The 20,558-nt window shown below is 49.6% G+C and overlaps 1 protein-coding gene across 2 annotated transcripts in view; it reads right to left on the bottom strand.

Annotated features, from left to right (window-relative positions):
- AXIN1 (axin 1) overlaps positions 1–20,558 on the bottom strand; it is a 76,511-nt gene that overhangs the window by 5,633 nt on the left and 50,320 nt on the right. The window contains exons 5-8 of one of the 2 annotated variants that reach the window (XM_037385325.1): positions 14,125–14,262; positions 8,246–8,799; positions 5,645–5,821; positions 4,187–4,432 (exon numbers count right to left, since the gene is read on the bottom strand). In XM_037385325.1, coding sequence (XP_037241222.1) covers positions 4,187–4,432; positions 5,645–5,821; positions 8,246–8,799; positions 14,125–14,262 — 1,115 coding nt within the window. The remainder of the gene's footprint in view (positions 1–4,186; positions 4,433–5,644; positions 5,822–8,245; positions 8,800–14,124; positions 14,263–20,558) is intronic. The other variant, XM_037385326.1, reaches the window with a different exon arrangement.

Consider the following 20,558-nt stretch of genomic DNA (forward strand, 5'->3'; position numbering starts at 1 on the left):
ACAATTTGCCCTTGGTGAAGCCATGCTGGCTGTGAGCAATAACCTTATTTTCCACGTGCCTTAGCATAGTTTCCAGGAAGATCTACTCCATGATCTTGCCAGACACAGAGGTGAGATTGACAGGCCTGTAGCTGCCCGGGTCTTTTTTTCCCTTTTTAAAAATGGGGGTTGTGTTTCCCCTTTTTCAGTCCATGGGAACTTCAAACTGCCACAACTTCTCAAATACGACAGACAGTGGCTTAGCAACTTCATTCACCAGTTCCCTCAGGACCTGCAGATGCATCTCATCAAGGCTCATGGACTTGTGCAGCTTCAGGTTCCTTAGATGACCTTGAACCAGATCTTCACCTATGGTGGGTGGTTCTTCATTCTCCCAGTCCCTGCCTTTGCCTTCGGTGACTTGGGCAGTGGCTGGAGCACTTGCCAGTAAAGACCAAGGCAAAAAAGTCACAGAGTACCTCAGCATTCTCCGTGTCCCAGGTAGCCAGGTCTCCTGCTTCCTTCTGGAGAGGGTTCACAGTTTCCCTAGGCTTCCTGTTATCACCAACGTACTTACAGAAGCTTTTCCTGTTGCCCTCCATGTTCCTGGCCAGATACAATTCTATCAGGGCTTCAGCTTGCCTAACCTGGTCCCTGGCTGCTCGGACAATTCCTATGTATTCCTCCCAGGCTAACTGTCCTCCAGTCACAGCAGCCATCCCACCGCATCTCCGTGATGCCAATAAGGTTGCAGCCCTGCAGGCATGCGCACATCTCTAACTCCTCTTATTCATTCCCCATGCTACGTGCAGTCTCACAGAGGCTTTCAAGCTGGGCCCCCGATGCTGACTTCCCGGCTGGAGTGGCTGGAATTCCTCTGTGGTGCTCTTCAGATGCTCTCCTGCTGCCCTGCCATCCCTCTCCAGGCTCTGGGCATCTCTTGCTGGCACTGGCATCGAACTTGTAGGAGTGGGATGGACTGAGGTTCCCCTCTACTGGCAACTTTAGTTTAAAGCTCTCTTCACCGGCTTGCCAAGCCTGGGACCAAAGATGCTTTTCCCTTTCCCTAACAGATGGACCCTGCCAGCCCCCAGACGACCAGGTTTCTCAAAGCGAATCCCACAGTCGAACCGCTGCTTGTGGCACCAGTCCCATAACCATCTGCTGATTTGCCAGATTCGAGTGGCCCTTCCAAACCCCTTCCCTTTGACTGGGAGGACTGATGGAAAAACTACCTGTGCTCCAGAGTCCCTGCCCACTGCTCCCAGGAGCAGAATACACACACATCCCAAACTGCAGCCACTGATCTCTAGCAGGCTAAAGCAGAGCTGATCAATACAGAATCACTGAAATGTAATTTTCCAAGAGCTCATCTCAGGAGAATGAGACAACACAACTGTCTCTGCTTCCGTCATTGCCAAGAGTTCTCCTGGGACCATGGCTTACTCAAGCAGGCTACCAGACCACCTCTGAGCCCTGCCTCATTAAAGCTTCCACCTGCACCCATCGCCTCGGTGGCAGTGTGACCCAGAAACACAGCCAGGTACCACCACCCTGCCTTTCTGGGATCACCTCCCTTTGCTGCATTTGTCACAAGCACAAAATGTTATCCAGTAAGGAAATGGCAGCGCGCATCAGACTTATCGCATCTGCTTTCCAGTCCTGATTTCTTTAGCCATAAAGCCCAGTGGTGCTGTGACAAGAAAGCTGAGTCTAGGTTACAGCACCAATCCAACCTTGCTGCGACGCAGAGATGAAGTGCCCAGCTCACTCCAACTCAGCCCTGGGGCTGGGGTGTTTTGGAAAGCCTGAAATGCACCCAGCAGATGTTACCTTGGGAGGTGTCCCCAGCCATATTTCTGCTGGGTGCAGAATTTCTGCCACATTTTTCTGCTCCTCTTCCAGGCTTGGCCCAACCCCATTAATTCCAAACTGAGATCACACCAACACTGCTTGCAAAAATCTTTTCGCTGAAGGGCTATACTAATTACTTTATCCAGCTGCAAACATAAGTGAACTGTGACACTGAGATACAGAAAATGACTCAAAACCTGGCTGTACATGGAAGAAGCATGATGGTCACTGGGACACCAATGCTGGGCATACTGGATCTCCTTCAGTACTGGACATTTAATCCTGCATTGCTTGCTAGCAGCAGCCAGGTAACTATCTCAACGTCCCTCCAAATGTTGTGGTATAGGGAGAGAAAGGCTTTTTCTGCAGTAGAAGTGTGGTTTCTGGAAGAATATTTGTGATTCCCAGCACAGGCACTGCAGGCGCCTCCTTTATTTCTAGCAGGGCGGTGCTGGGGGGGAGTGGGGCTGCTGGCACCCCAGCCAGGGCAGCAGGCAGCTAGCTGGGGAAGGCTGTGCTGGAGGAGGGTGGTTGGTGAGCCGGGTAACCGTGCTGGCCAGGTCAGCTTGGCCATACAAAGCTGGCACGCTGCACTCTCCTCCTGCAGGCAGCTCAAGCCGGTGCCCCAAGGACACCTCCAGGCTCACCTCCACCTCTGCTGCCGTCGGCACTGTGCTTGCCCAAGGCTGCCAACAAACCTGCGACACCAGCTCCCTTTTCCCAGAGCTCTTCAAAGCTCCCGACTGAAATAAATGGTGTTTACACATAGCTCCCCGCTCTGTTTCTCCTTTGCTCTCAGGAGAGCTGTGGGGTCTATTTTCAGGGAGACCTCTGTGCTAACCATAGCAGGAGCTCTCCAACAAGCTGCTAGCTCAGGCATGCTTCAAGCTAGAGCACCCAATCCTGTCAAAATCCAGCAGAGAGTTTTCAATATCCAGAAACCTTTGGTTCCCTGGGGACCGCTGCACTCATTCCTGCCTGCTACTGGACATAGGCACATTTGCTTTTCCTGAGCAGTTCCCTGCCAGTGAACACGGCTCCCTGGTTTTCCATGCCTGGGGCAGGTCAGGGGGATCCTTGCACCACCGGGAGAAGAGCCAGACCTCATGGAGTGGCAGCGAAGGCAGAGCAGCCCAGCCCTGGGACTGCTCAGCCTTCCTCTCGCTGGTCTGCCTGGCATTTACCACAATGCCATGAGGTTTCTACAAAAGCTACACTTACAACACATGCCAAATTATTATTAAGAGTATTAATTGCATATGCATATAGCATATGTTGGTGTTTCCAAAGTGTGTATCTGCATCTAGACATTTCTGGGGAAGGTGCATGAATTTAATATGACTATAAGTGACTTTTACTAATAAACCCTATCCGATTACATCAACTGAAAGGTAGATCGAATAAACTTGGCTTACCCTGACTTGGAAGAGCCCTCTAATTACCTGGCTTTCAATCAATACTCTGACATAAATACGCAGAAGTCTGCTACATGGTCACTGCAAGCAAAAATAATTGGAGCTCGGCAATTAAGAGTTTCTTTTTTAAATTACATTTTTGTTTGTAAGAGTCAGACTGCAAAGTTTCAAGTTTTTGGAAGACAGCTATAAGGCTGTGAAAGGTTTTTAATGGACAAAGTGCTTTTAGCTGTTAACAGTAATTATCTAGCACTTCCAAAATGCTTTTAATCTGGGAGCTCCATGTCACTTGCAAATAATGTTCCCCGAAAGAGAACACAGGAGCAGGAGAATGAGCTCCACAACAGGCATTAAGCTGAGTCACAAAAAGATGCATGGCCATGCAGCAAGTCAGTGCTGCTGCAGCAGGACTACAGTGCAGTGCTCTCATCCAGATGCCACGAGCAAACTTTTTCAGAAGCCTGGGGGAGATAAAGAGCAAATACATATGCTTCTACTGCACTCAATTCTGTTGCGTCCTGCTGAATTCTCCTCCTGCACCAAGCTTTGAAATCATCGTTAGTGTGAATTAATGGACAGTCAGCAAGTACCAGGGGAGGGAGCTCTCCCGTACCAAGTACCAAGCCCCTTCTACGCAGGCTTCCCCAGCCCAGCTCCTCCTCAAGCTCTCAGCAGCCTCTTCCACACCCTGCCAGGAGCATTTCCAGCCTCTCCATCCACAAACCACTAGCCCAAGCCCTCAAAATGGGTTTTGGCATTCGCACCAGCGTGTCAGAGGGACTGAGGCAGATTTCTCTGACCCCCCTGCATGTGCCTCAACCCAGTTGGTGCTGGGAGCTGGAGACCAGAGCAGAGGACATGGACATCTCCTTCAGCTGCCCACCTTCAGGGCAGTCTCCCCCTTGCCTCCCACACACAGTCAGACCCCATCAACATACCTTTGTTTAAGGGGGAGTTTTCCAGCCCTTTTTTCCTCCTCCTCCAACCTCCTGCGAGCTTCTTCCAGCTGGGTGAGAGGGTTGGGGGCTGGATTGGGCGGCATGGTAGGATCTTGGATGAAGGGATGAGAAGGCTGGACGATGTTTCGGAGCTGGGCACTGACCCATGGATGCACTGCAACAGGCCGTTCAATGGAGAGGGGTCGGACCATATCATGGGACAGCTGCTTCTTAGCACCTGAAGAGCTACACACAAACACAAAGGTTTTACATGGACCACTGAGTCACTTTGCACAGGCACAGAGTCACTCCTAAATGAACCTACAGCTTCTGCAGCTGGACATGGGCACCACTGGGAAGCTCCTTACAGCACGGCTTCCAAGGGAGAGGGGAGCACCATCCGCGCCTAGAGAACATTTCAGGACAGCAAGTCCTGAGACAGGGTGAGCAACCCAACCCTGACACAAAGCCCACAAATCTGTTTAAGGGCTCTCATCAAGTCCACAACACCTGAAAATAAATCCAGCAAAAGGCAGCTCGACCATTTGTGACATTCCCCCACAAGATGCCCTCCCATGTGCTGACAACGTTCCCAGTCTGGGAGCTTCTCCATGAGCTGCTGGTTGGCCTCTCCAGGGAAGGGGATGCTGCAGAGATGTGCTCATTCTTCCCCAGCTCTGGTGGCAGAACCTGCCTGCCTGACTTCATGGTGGCCTGGCACTGCCCATGGCCCTGGCACTTGGCCCCAGCTGCCTGCAGTGCAACCTGCCCTGGCCTCTACCATCAAGCAAGAGAAGAAACCACCAGCAGTTTCACCACTGAGCCTCCAGCACAGCTGTGTCAAAGGGGATGAGAGACTCCAGATCCCTCTCATCAACACCCTGCACATGCCGTTATTTTGCCAGACTGACCAGACAGGGATTAAGGATCGGTGCCTACAGGAGATGTTTGACAACAGAGAAACTCCCAAGGCAGCCATGTCCTTGGCTCCACTCCAGGCAGGTGGGGCCATCCCAGAGGATGCTCCCCACAAGCCAAAATGCTGGGCAACTCTGAGCTGTGCTAAACTGCTTACTCGGGACCAACGGCTAAAGCACAGCAGGTCTGACATTTCTATCAGCACCTTGCAGGAGTAACAGGCATTTACATACAAGCAAATGCTTAAAGGAAAAATACTGCCTACTGTGTGCCGCGTTCTCCACCTTGGAACCATAGCAGCAATTAGTGAGATTCCCCTGGGGCTGCAACCTCCCCCGTGACCAGAAGTCATCCTTCAGAAAAAACAGCCCTTACAGCCCTCGAGCAATTCTCAGTCTCCAAAGGGTCTAAACCCTTGTGCCTGGTGGATTCTCATCTTTCCAAGATCTCCAGAAACAAGGCAGACTGCCCAGACACACAGGCCTTGTGCAGGGGATGCAATACAACAGCGTGAAGCCCCCTTGCTCTGCCAGCCCTTACCCATGGTTTGTTTTCCTATGCCTGCTGATCTCCTTCTCTCCTTCTATGATCCACTGAAGGATCTTCTGGTTTCTCTCCACGTCTTCAGGAGATCCTGGCATCTCATAGTTGGCACCATCACTTTTCCCTGAATCGGTCTTCTTAACATTTCTTTTTGAGAGCAGACTTGCTTTCCCACTGCAAGAACAAAGCTTGAGACATTAGCGCTTTGCCTAAGCCAAACCACCGCAGACCATGGCAGAGGATGGACACGTCTATCTCCAGACACCTTCAGCCCTGCTAGGGTCTGGTGCTCCTGCAGTACAGATGTGGCCCTGGCTGCCTTCCACAGCCTCCTGGCTCTACCATAGCTCAAACCAACTGTGCCACAGTTGAGGCTAAGAGTAAGACTGGCTAGACCTAAGCACAGCAAGCTTCTCCATCCAGCCACCTGTGGGGAAAGGGAGCTTCTCCTCTGGGCAAACAAATCATGACAATGTGGCAAGAAGATCCGCCACACGAAGGGTTGTGTTAAACCCCCAGCTCTTTGCTCAGAGCAGGAGGTTCATCCTGGTGCTGCAATCTGTTGGCTGACTCTCCACACCAGACCACTGCTTAAAACCTGGGTCCTCCCCATCAGCCCCAGATTCACCGATACCCCAAACTGCTGATCTGCCATACCCAGCATTTGTTTCTCACCCCGACTTGAACCACGGCTTCACACCATGGTGGAAGATCACATCTAGTGGGGTGGGCTGCCCTCTGCAGGCTCTCGTGCACTGGGAAGCCCAGCTACCTCAAACACTGTAGCCAGATGGACACCAGGCAGAAGGTGACACTCTGGCTATGCTTATGGCTGCAGCAAAGGTTCCTACAGAAACCCCGCCACTCCTTGCCCACACGCATGCCCATGTGAGCAGCACAGCAGCCCCACACTCACGAGGCCATGCAGAATTCACCCGTGCTGGCCTGTTGTTGCCACAGCCTGTAAATTTCATGGGACCCCCATTGTCCTAATCACCCACCTGCTTTACTCCATAGGACCTCCCTACTTCTGCTTCTGCGTGCTCACCAACACGCACAGGAAAAATAACTTCAACACCATAGAGGACCACCAGGCCCTCAGGCAGCTTTGCTGACATTTTTTAAAAAAAAAATATCTGGAGAGGGATTGCTGAAGATCTACAAAGGCAGGGCAAACTGACAACTTCTCTGCTTCTCCCCACGTAAGGACTAGTGGGCATTAAATGAAATTCTCCAGCAGCAGGTTCAGTGTGAACAAAACCCCCAAAAAAAGTCCTTTCCTGCAGCTTGTAATCAATGCAGACACGGCTGCAGGAGGCTGGGGGGCCAGCAACCCCGATGGGTTCAACAAGGAGCCAGACGAGCCACTGCAAGAGACTGCTGGCTGCCAAACAAGATTGTTCGGATATAACCTCGTCTTGTGAAGCTCCTAACCTGCGGACTGTCAGGAACTGTGAGTATGTACCAGAGGAAGGACAACTCTGAATGTGCCCTCTTATAATCCCCTTAAATAGATGCTGTAGTCAGTGCTAGAGAGAAGTCCTGTATCTAGACAGGGCTTTGGCTTGACACAGCATGGTCACGCTCATGCTCTGTTGAAGCACTAACAGCCCTTTCCCTATGGAAACTGGGCAGATTTAAGTGATTCTCCCTCTCTGGAGAGCAGTTTGCTTCAGCTGCCTCTGCATTCTGCCCCCCTGCTCTGAACGCCGGTCCTGCCTGCTGCAGACCCAGCCTCCTGCCTTCACTAAATATCAGACCCCTGGTACGCTGCAAAGCAACATACCTGCACCCACAGCCCTGGGGAGCCAGCCACGCTCAGGGCGAGCACAGCCCTCCCCTGTGGCTGCTGCATCACCATCCCTCACCCCAGACAGCCCCGAGCTCCGCCGCCACCTCTGCAGTCATCCAGTAAAAGCACTAGCAAAACCCACAGCAGTGGAGAAGGAGCTTCGTCCTGTCCCCTCAGCAGGGAGGGGATGGAGGAATTCAAACAGCCAAGGAAAGATGGGCAAAAGCCCGTAAGGCAGCAAAATGTCTCTTCTGAGCACTAACTACCCCAGAGAACATCCCCTTGGGACAGGATGCTACGGCAACACCGCAGTGTCTGTTGTTTTGTTAGGAAGAGAAAGGAGCCCTTCTGGTGAATGGGTTAGGCCTTGCAGTAAGGAGGGCTGTTTTGTCCTCTCACAAACACGTTAGGGGACTGGTTTCTGTCACCCAGACCCTGAGACACAACCCTATACTTAGCAGCTCCTGAGGCATGGGGAAGTAGACCGGCATCTGCAATTTCTAAACACCTCCACTGCCTTAAGGAGCAGAAAACCTACTTTACAACCAAGGCCGTTAAAAATCCAGGTTAGAGGGTGTCTTTCAGCACCAGATCTCAGAGTGAAAAGGGGTCTATAAGGGTTATCAGGGGACATATCTATTTCTGGAGGGGAAGAGCAGTGGGAGGCCCCCAAACCATGTCCCACCATAGACTTTCACAAGAAAATGTGGTTCAGCCACTGTTTCACCAATGCTACAGCCTGTTTATGAAGAAGTCCTACAGAAGCCACGGCTCTGGGACTCCTGTTGGGTGTCGCCTTGACTCACCTGTAGCCTAAAGAGTCCATGGGGACAGGGGCCATGCCCAAGTTTTCAGTGTAGTTTCGTGACTTTGTTGCATAGTTATGTGAATCTACATTCCAAGCAAAGCTGTTCTGCACTCGCTGCGTGGCCTCGGCCTCAATCTGCTCTTTTGGTTTCATCACGCTGTGGTGATGGATGTGGTGGTAGATGTGTTTATGGTGGTATAAGTTAGCTGCATCCAGTTTCATTCCTGATTTTGTTGCGTGCTTGCCGTGCCCTGGAGGAATTGTTCCTAGTGTCCCTGACAGCTTTCCTAAGTGGCCACTTTCTGGGGACCGTGGCTTAGGAGAGTGGCGGCCAGGTCCTGGAGACTGGCAGCCCGGTGTTTTCATCACGCGTTGTACGTGTTCATCGAGGATGCTTTCCGGGTTTTCTTCATGGGCATCTCTCATCTGCATCCCAGCACAGCCCATCTCAGAGTAACGAGGAGCAAAGTGATGAAAGGCTTGGGCGGAAGGCATCTTGTGGCTAATGACTGAGGGACCAGAAGAGATATCTGCATCCTCACCTTCTTCTTCCTGCAAGAAACCGGGGACAATCAGAGAATGACAGCAGAGTGGTGAAAGGCGTCCCTGGTCCCACCTCCTGCTCACAGCAGGACTGCTGCCAACCCTTGAGTCAGGCCTGCCTTAGTCCAGCCAGATCTTGAAACCCTTCAAGGTGGAGATCCACAGCCCCTCTGGAGACCTGCCCCAGACCGTGCCACCCTCCTGCAGAAAGCTTCCTAACCCAACCCTGTGCAGTCCTGCTGCTACCGAGCAGAGCTGCTCAGGCCTCTGCACCTGCTTTTTGAGCCACCATTAGCAAGGGTCTCCATGCATTACCCAAAGAGACTGAGGCAACCTCTGACAGGCAGCCCACGCATCACAACCAGGCTTTACAGATGCAGCTTTCTGACTAGCGCAACAACTCAATCGGATTTATGAGTGGGCAGAACCTTATTCAAACGCTCCCTAAGCCCCTTGAAGGTGTTCTGTAACAACCAGCAGCCAAGACACACCATACCACACCATTCCTGTGACTTCCTGCGAGAATTTGGTAAAGCACCATCAAAACCCATCAGACAAAGTCCGAAGCTACAGGATATGCAGCCGAACAGTTCCTGAGTCCCCTGGTTCTCACCTGAATGACTATTTTGCAAGGCAAAGACAACAGCGGGCTTGTAACAGGAGGGAGCAACTTAAAGTCAACAGCAGCACAAATGGGTTTGAAAATCAAACACCGATTTCTCTCGAGCATGCTAAGGCTGGAGTGAAACATTTCATGCAGATAAAGAAATGGGTTGGAACTAACTGCTTGTTCTTGTAGTTCACAATGGTCTAGGACACCCTGCTAGCGACTCTTTAAGTTCTTGCCAGGAAGAACAAAACTCCTCCATGCTGACAGCCACGGTTTTGATGTTGACAAACTACTTTACGCTCCAACATAAACTCAGATATTTATGAAGTTTCTTTATTGGAAGTCGGGTTTCCTATTTTTTTTTAATTACATAAGTAGGATTCCACTGAGTCCTTTAATGCTGCTCTCTTTTCCTCCTTTGGCACAGTAAAGAAATCAGTTGCAGCACAGATAAAACGCATCTGCTAGAAAACACTGACTCCCATCAACTTTGCCTGTCAGATGTCATCATCCATCACTTGCTAACCAGCTTCAAAGTTGCAGCTGCCAACCACACAGCAAGAAAGCAAATAACAGACTTCCTCCCAGTGTCACACCTGGGGGTTTAAAGCTGAAGCAGGGACAATGCCAGGCTTTGGAAGTGCCAAGGGCGTGGGCGCTGCAAGCCTGGGGGTGTGACATGATGCCCACATCTGGAGGGCCCACCACACCACTTTCTACCAAATTGCTTTGAAGAACTTCAGAGGCACCTTTCATCTACAGCCACAACGCTGCGGCCTGCCAACTGCCATCCCTGGGCACCCAGGTCAGGGACAAGAAAAGATGAAGCGTGTGCTGACCAAACCCCTGCCACCGGGGTAAGCATTTATTAGCAGTTCATGAAAACCCAATGATACGCTCAGCACTTGTGAGGCTTTTAGAGCTGGTACCTACTTTCTGGAAAACTCTTGGCTTTAAACGCCAACTAATGTGCAGGAGAAGACCTGACCCTAGCACAGATCTCTGAGGAATGGCAGCGTGTCCTTTCTGCTCGGAGCCCAGAGCTCCGGCAGTGCTGTCACACTGGAGCAGGGTGGCATGAGAGTGACAGCCTGGGGTGGTTCAGCCAAACAGGTGCCTGAGATCTGGGAAACCCTCTGGCTGCCTGGATCTCCATTTTGCAGAAAACTGGGACCTGGTACTTTGCTTTGCTCCAAGACTGAGATCAGGGTGGGCTAAGGGAAGGATAGGGATACACTGGCTCTCTTTCAGTTTGCCTCAGCTCCTCTATGTCACTAAGCAGGAGATTGCAACCCCAGGCAGGTCCTCAGCTGGCTTCCCATCCCCTAGCACTGGTCTCAGGCTTGTACCAGGTAGGAAAGCCCCAACAGTGAGAAAAAGGCAGCAAACGATGGAACTGGGGTGCCTACCCCAAGCTGCCCTCTCTCCTTGAGCAGAGCAAAGGTTCGAGTCAAGGCTGCAGACACCAGTTCTGCTGAATCTTTGCCCGTGCCCAGTCTACAGTGAAAAAAACAATATATGGCACAAGGCTGGGGCAGCCCAAACTGGGACCGTAATGTGGGACTTCGGATACGGCAGTCAAGCCTTGGCTCAGCCACATGCACCGGTGCGTTGCGAGGTGCTCCTTGCCCGAGTTGCCCGATCACAGTTTATCCCTCCCTCCCACCCAAACCTGCCCGCACCCAGCTTGCACAAGCACGCTGCCTAACCTGCATCCCTCCGCCCATCGGGCACCCTTGCACTGCCTATGGCTGGCACAGGCAGAAGAAAGGGAAGACAAGACAAGGACATGATCAGGGAGGCACAGGCAAGAAGCAGTAACTGCAGTGCTGTACACCAGAGAAACCTGCGGGCCCGGGAGCAGCCTCCTCCACTTTCCTGGGCACAGGGATGGTGTAAGCTCTGGAGCCACGTCCCAGCATCTCGCCGCGGTGAGCTGAGCTTTGCTGGGCTAAGCTTGGCGGCGTGTGCAGCCTCTCGCCAGGCGGGGAAGCCCCGGGTGCCATAACCACTAGATGGTGCTTTGTTGACATAATATTGTCAGAAATCTCTTCCATCAGCTCCCAAAGGCAGCGGCAGTTAGAAGCATGCAGACTTCAACTTTGCTGACTGTCTACTGAGCTATTTTTACTCTCCAACAAGGCTGGGGGTGCCCTTCCCTTTGAGTCAGGAGGCTGAGATCTGTACTGATGAGCTACGGGCAAGTGATACCCTGCTGCAAACCTCCTCCTCTGCCTTCTCCCAGTCCCACCCATCAGGCAGCTGCTGGTTGGTAGGGCAAAATAGCTCACCTAACCATGAATGTGTTTTCGATCATCATGCAAATCACTTCCCTCTCTAGGCAATGTTTTATATTCAAATAGTGAGAATCTCAGCGGTGGCTTCTTCTCCTGGCTTATTTTCAATTCACTTGGTTCAGACAAAGACACAGTGATCTGTACGATACGATACTGACCTGTACGATACGATACTGCAGCTTCCATGCATGGACATGAGGCTGAAGCAACTCAAAAAGTAATAAAGAGGCGGGCATATCCTCTTAATACTCTCCCATGCTGCTCAGAATAATTAATGAATTCAGAGTTTGTCTTTTTTGAAAAACAGAAATCCTAACAGTCTTTTCAGTAACAGGCATTTGGCTTTAAATCAAATGCCTCTTCTCGATGTTACTGCATGATGTGGCTTTGAAAGGGAACCTGCAGGCAGCTCACTATGGGGGAGAAAAATTCTTTTTTCCTAGCTTTTGCAAAATACTTGCAGCTTCTCTGCTAAGCTGATAACTGCCCAGTGTGACTAACGCTCATGGCTTTCCCTGTGCTGTTGTTCAGCGAGCCATGCAGACCCGGTAAGAGGTTACCCTGTAAGTCCTCGTGTTCAGGTCAAAGGAAAAAACCCTGGGATCTATCAGGATTCAAGGTCTCCTCTTGCTGATACCAGCAGCTCCTGCACCTCAAGTGCTGACCTAAAAAAGCTACAATTGCTTACTCTGAGTTTTCCTGAATGGCTAATGCCAGATGCCAGACAGTCAATGAAGTACATTCTGGAGACAGCAAAGAGGTTTAATATATAGCATTAGTGGGAGTCCTGGGCTTAAAAATAGATTAAGTCACACAAAAATGTGTTTAAACAGACTTAAATTTATTCTCTGGCACATAGGTATTTGCTGATTTTATGGTATTGCTACTGGCAGCTTCTTCAAGGAGGCAGAGGGCTGGCATAATGTAGCCTGGTACAGGAGGGGGCTGCAACAGAGCCACGGAGGGGGGAGAAGGAGGAGGAGGAGGAAGAAGAGTGCTCTAGGACCATGTTAGCAGAAAATGCTGCAAGTTACATTGGCTTTGTTTAGAAAGCAATAGGTACCAGATAAAACCAGAGAAATTCCAGTACAACAGGAATCTAATCACAAAAGCACCTCGGTGGCCTTTTCTGGCTGGATGCTGGATGCAGAGGTGCAGGGAGTTTGCTGGAAAACGCTTGGAGCTGGAGGAAACCTTACAGATCCTTCTGCCTTCCTCACTTCTCTGCATTTGAAATGCAGATGTGATTCAAAGCGAATATGACAACTTACAGCTCTTTTCTGTTTAAAGAGCTACTAGATGAACATTTAAAACTACTCTAGCGGGGCTGCAGGGTCTGCCCCGGAGCCCCAGAGACTCGGCTCCTCTGAAAGCACAGAGCTAGCCAAGCCAGGCACCGATACCTCTGCTTGAAGGGAGAGCTGTGGGTTACTAAGCACAGAGCCTTTGCCTCAGGGCCACAGCAGCTATTAACAGCAGAGACCCGTAATTTCTTCACACAGGGCTGTAGTTACACTGACATTGGCAAGGTTCCGTAACACTGTGGTGTCCTCTGAACACTCTCCTATAGCCCCAGCACAAGATGGACAGGTACCCATGAGATGCAGTATCTCAGAAGAAAAGATACGGTGCGAATGCTGCTGAACAGGGTGGCTCACACAGGTAATATTAGATGACCAATACATCATTATCTACCTTTTGGAGCTTGTGGTGGAGCTAAAGGCCTTGCACGCTTTCCTTGGTTCATCTACAAAGTCCTCGAGCTCTGAAGGGCCCCAGTGGTACCAGGGCTCACAGCATGCCATGGGCTGCGTCTCCCCAGCCACCCATGTGGAGTCAGTGTGTTTTTCTGCTCAGGAGAGGGTTCTTGGATACTACACCTGATCAGTTCCACGTTTTCTAGGGATGTGCTAGGCACTGATGGGGAGAACCCTTTTGGTTGTGGTAGGAATGGCCTGATAGCAGACACAAACACCTCCAACAATAACATCACCTGCCACCTGGCTACAATTTGTAGAGGAAATGGGGATCACACAAAACCCCACAGCGGAGGGAGAATTCCTGTGACATAGTCCCCATCCTTGCACAGAAGGGATTGCTCTCAGGCGAGCAAGGGTGCTGAAGAAGACGAGACAGAGCATCCACAGCCCCTAACTGGTGGCAGAAGCGGGCACTGCTGTGCCATGGCTGGTATCTTACAGCAGGGAGGGAGTGCTGGAGCTCACAGAGCCCTGCATGGATGGGGAAACAGCACCGTGGAAGCTCCTGGGGCAATGGGAGCCTCCAGAAGCCCCTTTGCAAGTGATAACCATGGCTGTTGGAGCAGGAAGTGGTCGCCCCAGTTGCTTCCACAGCAGCTGAAAGCTCCCTGTGGTGTACAGTACGCAGACAGTCTCCCAGGCTGGTAGAGGTAAAGAGGTTACTAACCGCTCGAACACGTTTAAGGCGCTCCTCCAGTTTCTCCTCTGCTTCACGTTCCTTTTGTACTTCCTCCAAACGATTGATCAGTTCTGCAGCAAACTTCTCTGGTTCAACGTGGATATCCTTTGGCATTCGGTATGTACGCTGGAGGAAGAACACACCAGGGGTTAGCAAAAGGTGCATGAAAAAATCACATATTTACTCTGGAGGATTTGATAACTGAAATGCCAGTCGTTCTGGTAGAGAGCTGAGGGAAGACAGGATGGCAGATGCAGAGGTGCCGCCTAGGACTGGGGAGTTAGAAGCTGAGCCCCCACCAAGCTCCCCACCTGCCACCAGCTTTGCACATCACCTCATGTAATGGAACGGTTTTCTGGAGCCACAATTCAAAAGCTCTTTCAGTACCAAACTCCTCTTCGGCATGGATGTGCTTGTTTACTCCCCATGTACAGTCAACAGGAATATCCTAGTCTCAAAGGGTGGGAAATGGATGTACAGATGAACTTCTCAAAAATCGTGCTTATAGTAGTGATGTTTTCACTTTGATAAAAAAAGAGGACTCTTACGCACACTTATTCAGCTCACCCCCGGTGGATTAGTATGTGCTGGTCAATCTCTGCCAATCTAGCCCAGAGCCCAGAGAAAAGAGTGGAAATCCTGTCACCTCCAGGACATCTTACCTCCCTCCATCTTTTGCCATGATTTCCACAAAGCATCCTCTCTTACCAGAGGATCCTGCAGGATCGCATCTTGGCTCTTCAAGAGTCATGCAACAATCCTCTGTTTGCTTCATTGACACAGCAACCTTACAAGCGCAAAGATACTATTTTTCTCCTTGCTCCGAGTGAACAAGCGAATATTTATGGAAATTCAAGGGCATCCTTGGTTCCTTACATTGAGTTACTTTGTCCCTAAATTCCTGAGCTCTGGGATAAGAACTTTGTGTAGTGAAGTATAAAGCTATCAGCTGCAGTATTTTTCCCCTCATTTTCATCTGTTCCGCATTATTTTGTTAAAATAATAGAAAAAAAAATATGACGCAGCAGAGATAAAAATTTAATTTGGAGGAAAAATATATGGAAAATTCACCAGTATAAAAACCTGCATTCAAATATTTCAATACCAACATGAGAGAAATTTACACTGTATAGGACCAGAGATAAAATTAAATGTGAAGACATGAGATAATTCATAGCAAAAGAACAAATGCAGCACCAGAAGTAGACATCAAGCTTGAAATCTTTAAAGGAGGATGAGGGACCACCTGAATTTATCCCAGACCAGCCAAAAGATCAATGCAGAAGCCTAAAATAACACTTTGCCTCAAAACCTAACAAAAGTATGCAAATCATACTGTTTTTTCTCTCTCTGCCAGCTGCTGAGTGGAAGGCAGGTGAAGAAAACCAGAGGCAGCAAGTATTCTACTGATGGCCCCAAGAAGCTGAAGACATCTTTCAAGACACCCAAGTTGGGTTACAGAGGTCTCAGTTAAATCACTGGTCGTTTTGTTTGCTTAGAGCAGGAGCCAGCCAACCCTGCCAGCAAATCTCAATTCCAGCACTCGCTGCTGTCAGCTTCTCTTCCACCCTGGATGGTGCTGGGCTGCAGCCTCCCTGGGGACGTCTGTGGACATGATGTGGCTTTGCAGGTAAAAAAGACTACCTGCTCTACCACTTGTTTTCCGTGACAAGCAGAGGGCCAACAGCTCCACCTAAAGCTGTCCCAGGCAGGACTGACCCATCCGAGCTGGGGACAGCCCCAACAAACCATCCCCTTCATCCAGGGATGCAGCCGCTGGAGAAGGCATAACACGTGGGAGCTACCACATGGCTCCCACCCTGGGATGACAAAATCTTTGCTGCCACCATGACCTCCTGCCCTGCAAATCAATGGCCTGTATTTAAAAGAAACACTGCAGAAAAAGATTTTCATCAAGAAAAACGACATTTAGTCTTGAAATACTGGCACAAGGGCCAAAGCAGCATGCTTTGTCCCAGTGCCTTGACCTTGTGCTGCCCAGAAACGGGCCCCAGACATGGTCCACCATGGGGGAAGATGTGGCAGAGCTGGTCGCTGGTCTGTTACTCCCTGAGGAGCTTCTAGGATCCAAATGCTGTTTCCCCATTCCCCCTGCGTAGCCTGGGGGAGCATTTCTGGCTAAGAGAGTCTGCTTTCATCAGAAACCCCAAATGCATGATCATCACCAACCATCTCGTGAGGCAGAGGCAGCAATTCCCAAGCAGGGAAATCTCTCTCTTGCTGGACAAGTCACAACCCGTCGAGTGATGTGTTCACTCCCTCTGCCACGTCAGACATGCCAACTCTCCCTGCGGTTGTTTATACGACAACAGCACCAAGACCTGCTCCGTTATAAATTTAATGAGCCTAATGAGATGCAGCTCAGTGCTCAGCAGTTACAGTCTCGGGTCTCCCCATTGCAGTTACCACAGCGGCTTGCATAGAAAAGCAGAACTGGGAAAAAATTTCCCTTGATTTTCATAGCCTTTGATGCAATGCAGCATCCTCCATCAGCCTCTCCCAAGCCCCCAGCAGCAGTGGGTGCAAAGGCTGAAGCTTCCTAACCTGCATGTTCGAGTTCTGTTACAATGAGGTGGTTCCCTCCAGGCCAAGCAATGCTTATGGACCAGAACTCCGTCTCTGACGAGGATCTGAAGACATTCAGGGTCACTTGCTGTATCCAGGGAACTCAAGAGACTATGATTTTGGTCTTTTACAACTAATACTTCAGCATGTTTATCCAGTCTCTCAAAGTCTGAAGGTGACTGAAGCTCAACTACAGAAATGAGAATAATCGAACCCATGAATCTTTAGGATGAATTTGTTTTCCTCTCTCTTTGATAAACAGCTGTACGTGCAAAACCCATTGCCCTGCCCTTGGAGCTTTCCACTCTGCAAAACAGCTTGCAGAGGTCCTCAGCAGCCTGTCTGAGGGTGCAAGATGCAGATCTCCCCTGCGAAGCCATCTCTGCAAAGGTCTCCCTGACCATCCAAGTTCAATGTGACTGAAGTAAACCTCACTTCACCCCATGGATACCAGTTGTACGTGCCATACGTTGTCCTGGTGGGATACCCACAGTGGTGACTCACAAAAGGTGGGCAAGCAGGATGATGCTCTGAACATCGCCATGGGTCTGACTTTATTCCTAGCTCAAAGGATGAGCTACTCAGACTTCCCCAAAACTAATAGCATTGTAGAGTAACGAATGCAAATTCCCTGTGCTGAAACAATACAGATAACTGCAGAGGGCTCTTTCTATCTCCCTGGACAGCAAACATGGACTGCATTGACCTGGCTCACAAGACTTACAACAACAAAGTGTTTGAACCTTTTATCAAATGACAGGCCTGACTTCGGAAGGAAAGACATGCTCCATCAAAAACCAGCCAGGCTGAGCCTGTGCCCAGAGGAGGATCCTTCAGGGCTTCAGGATTTCGAACCTGTGCCCAGCTTCCCATGGGCTTACAGAGCCCTGCCAAGGGAGTTGTAAATAAGCTGTTTATTGTTCTGAAATCAGAAGGGCTCCAAATGCTTTTGTTCCAAGTAAAGAGTGCAGCACTCTCCGAGAGCTGGCTGGTTTTTGAGGATTCAGCCCTTCAGGTCTGGACCAGAATGAGATCTCTGGACATTCTGGGTCAACAATTCAGAAAGGAAGCACTTCATTTTAAAGAATTGTTTTATCTGCAGCTGTTTTAGCTAATGTTTTATTTAATTATCTATCTACTTTTACTTAATGTCACTAGTTCAGATGGGTCTGTCCAGAACCAAACCGAACTGGGCTGGGGAGGCTGCAGAGGACAAGAGATGGGAGGCTGAATGCCAGATGGGTTGGCATGAAAAAAATTGCTTAAACTGGTCTGGATGGAGCAATCTTTCCTAGTGACAGATGTAAGGAAGGATTTCTTGGGGTACCTATCACCACAACATTGCCCTTGACATGTGAAGTGGTTGAAGGTCTGGTACCTTTGGGAAGGAGCAGCCTGCTAAGAACATGCAAGATACACAAGCTCTTCAGTAGTTCCACTTAGCACCTGCTACCACGTTTTCTCTTTTTCTTGGACCTGACTGCATGGGAGTTGCATGGATTTTGTTCCATGAGGCAGATGCAAGTCTTGGGTTTTGATGGATTTTACCTTCCCTGAGAAACTGAGGTCTGAGGAATAAGCTGCAGATCAGAACACACTGGCATCCTAAATGTGTGGTTTTGCTATGATCTACACATGAAAAGGCTGAAAGGGAAGAATCTCGTTGCGGTTTGCAGGTTCCCCTTGGGAAGAATAAATCTCAGCTGCTCTAAGCTGAAACAGGAAGTTTTCCAAGGTTATCACTGGGTAGAGGTCTCTAACCGGCCCCAGGGATCCACGGGTTGGGCTGAACCATTTCTGACAGATCTGACTGGGCCAAATCTCCCTTTTCTACAGGAGGTTTGATGCCTGAGTGGCTGACGTTAGATCACAAGTCAATCTTGGAAATGAAAGGAAGATGGCAGGCTAGAGAAGCCAGGAGAAAAGAACTTCTGAACCTCCAAGTTTCCCAGATTCCTCTGTGACATACATTTTTAAAGGATAAATGGTGTTTCCATACCAGAAACACTTGTGGCAGAGCTCATGGATAGCTGGATCTCAGCATCCACTTTAGCAGCATTCAGGGATTAGCAAGAAGTCCCGCTGCTGCAAGGCATTTGAGGAAAATGGCATAAAATGGCTGATGGGAATCCTGAGCAGGTTCCCAACTCGCAGGAGCAGAAAGCTCATTTGGCTGTAGTTATCCAGGCAGCACGAGACCAGGGCTCCTCCTATACGCTCCTCACCTGTACAGCACAGCCGAGTGGTCACTCAGAATCTTCTGTTCCACTCAAGAACACTACGGAAGCCACCTCGCAGCATCCTTGATTGTGGGGAAGGACAGAAGAGCTCCCACCCGATGATCAAGCTACAGCAAGAACATCACAAAGTGGCTTCTTTATGCAGTTAAACAAACAAAAAGAGGAATCCCAAGTCTTAATGCTTGAGGCTGGATTTTTCTGAATTTGCTGGGAAAAAGGAGCATCTCCCATTGTCCCCTGAGAATGGATGAATGAGAAAGCTGCGGTAAAAACAGTGCAACAGCACAGGTATGGCCCTGCATTCTCTGGGCTTTCGCCCTTCCTTTGGGAACTCGCTTGCTCTTTCCTTCCTTGGTGCTCCAAGACTCTGCTCGAATCCAAGAGAGAGATGGAAAACCACATGAAAAGCAACACTCACTTGCTGTGTAATGGGTTCTTGCCAGAGGCACAAAACAAAGGTCTTGTTGCTTGCTAGAGATCTTCACCCACTGCATTCCTGGGCAGAGCGCCATTTCACAAAACACAGCTTTTCCAAACTCAGAGCACTGGTGAGTTTGTAAGTGTGGAAGATGCAGAACACAGCCATTCACACACCAAGATCTCCTGCTGCACGGCATGGCATCCTACAAAACCAGCACACGCCTTCATTATTTGGAGGCAGCATGGCTGTTGAAACTAGCGGGCTGTCTCCTGTGAACATATAATCACTACAGTTTATAGCTCCTGGACCTAACTAAAAGTGCTGCTATTAAAAGCAATGTAAGTTCTTTCAGAATTTTGAGTAATAGCTCCATAACTCATTTGTAAGGGAACAGTAAGGTCTCTAAAGGACTTCTGAAATGGCTTTTCGGAAGTAGGAGGTTCTCTACTATCACTAGGAAAACATGCCATGCATTCTGCAAGCACTATCAGTATGGACTCTGGCTACACTCGTTAGATATGAGTCCATAAAGCCCTTCACTCAAAGGTTGCAATTTCGTCATTGCTACATGTTTAAAAGCATGCTAACCACCAGGCCCAGGTGGCTGATGGAGACCGCTTTAGCTACGGGCTGCGAGATAGCCTAATCACCAGCTTTGGAAAGCAACACTTGAAGAAACATTTGCATGGCTCCTTGCTAATTGGGGACGTTTAATTCAGCAAGTGTGCAGTTAGAGGTGATTTTAAAAGACTAACTTTATAACATTTTACACTGGTGTTGTCAAAACATATTGTCTAATTACCTTCTCCTTTCTTGGCTGATTGATAAGCGAGAGCAGAGCAGTGCCTCTCTGAAGTCGATGCCAATTCTGTGTCAGTAATTGGCTGGCAGGAGGTGCCAGAGTGTCTGAACTAAACTTTTATTCCCTGGAGAAAGACTAGAACTAACTCAACTTCTCAGTCCTCTGCTCCCATATAAACAGGCGTCAAGATGCCTTTTTCCCTGGGAGTTAAAATTACAGCACAGAACCTAATGGGAACAGTGGCTGTTTCACAGGAAAATCCTTGTGAAGCGTCTTGTCTGTAGTTTAGGAGGAATATGTAATTCTACAAGACCGTGTAGATAAATAGGATAATATAAAAAATTATAAGCAGCAGGTGGCCAATTTAAACCTT

The sequence above is a fragment of the Falco rusticolus genome, chromosome 4 (assembly GCF_015220075.1).
Source record: "Falco rusticolus isolate bFalRus1 chromosome 4, bFalRus1.pri, whole genome shotgun sequence".
Classification (NCBI taxonomy): domain Eukaryota; kingdom Metazoa; phylum Chordata; class Aves; order Falconiformes; family Falconidae; genus Falco; species Falco rusticolus.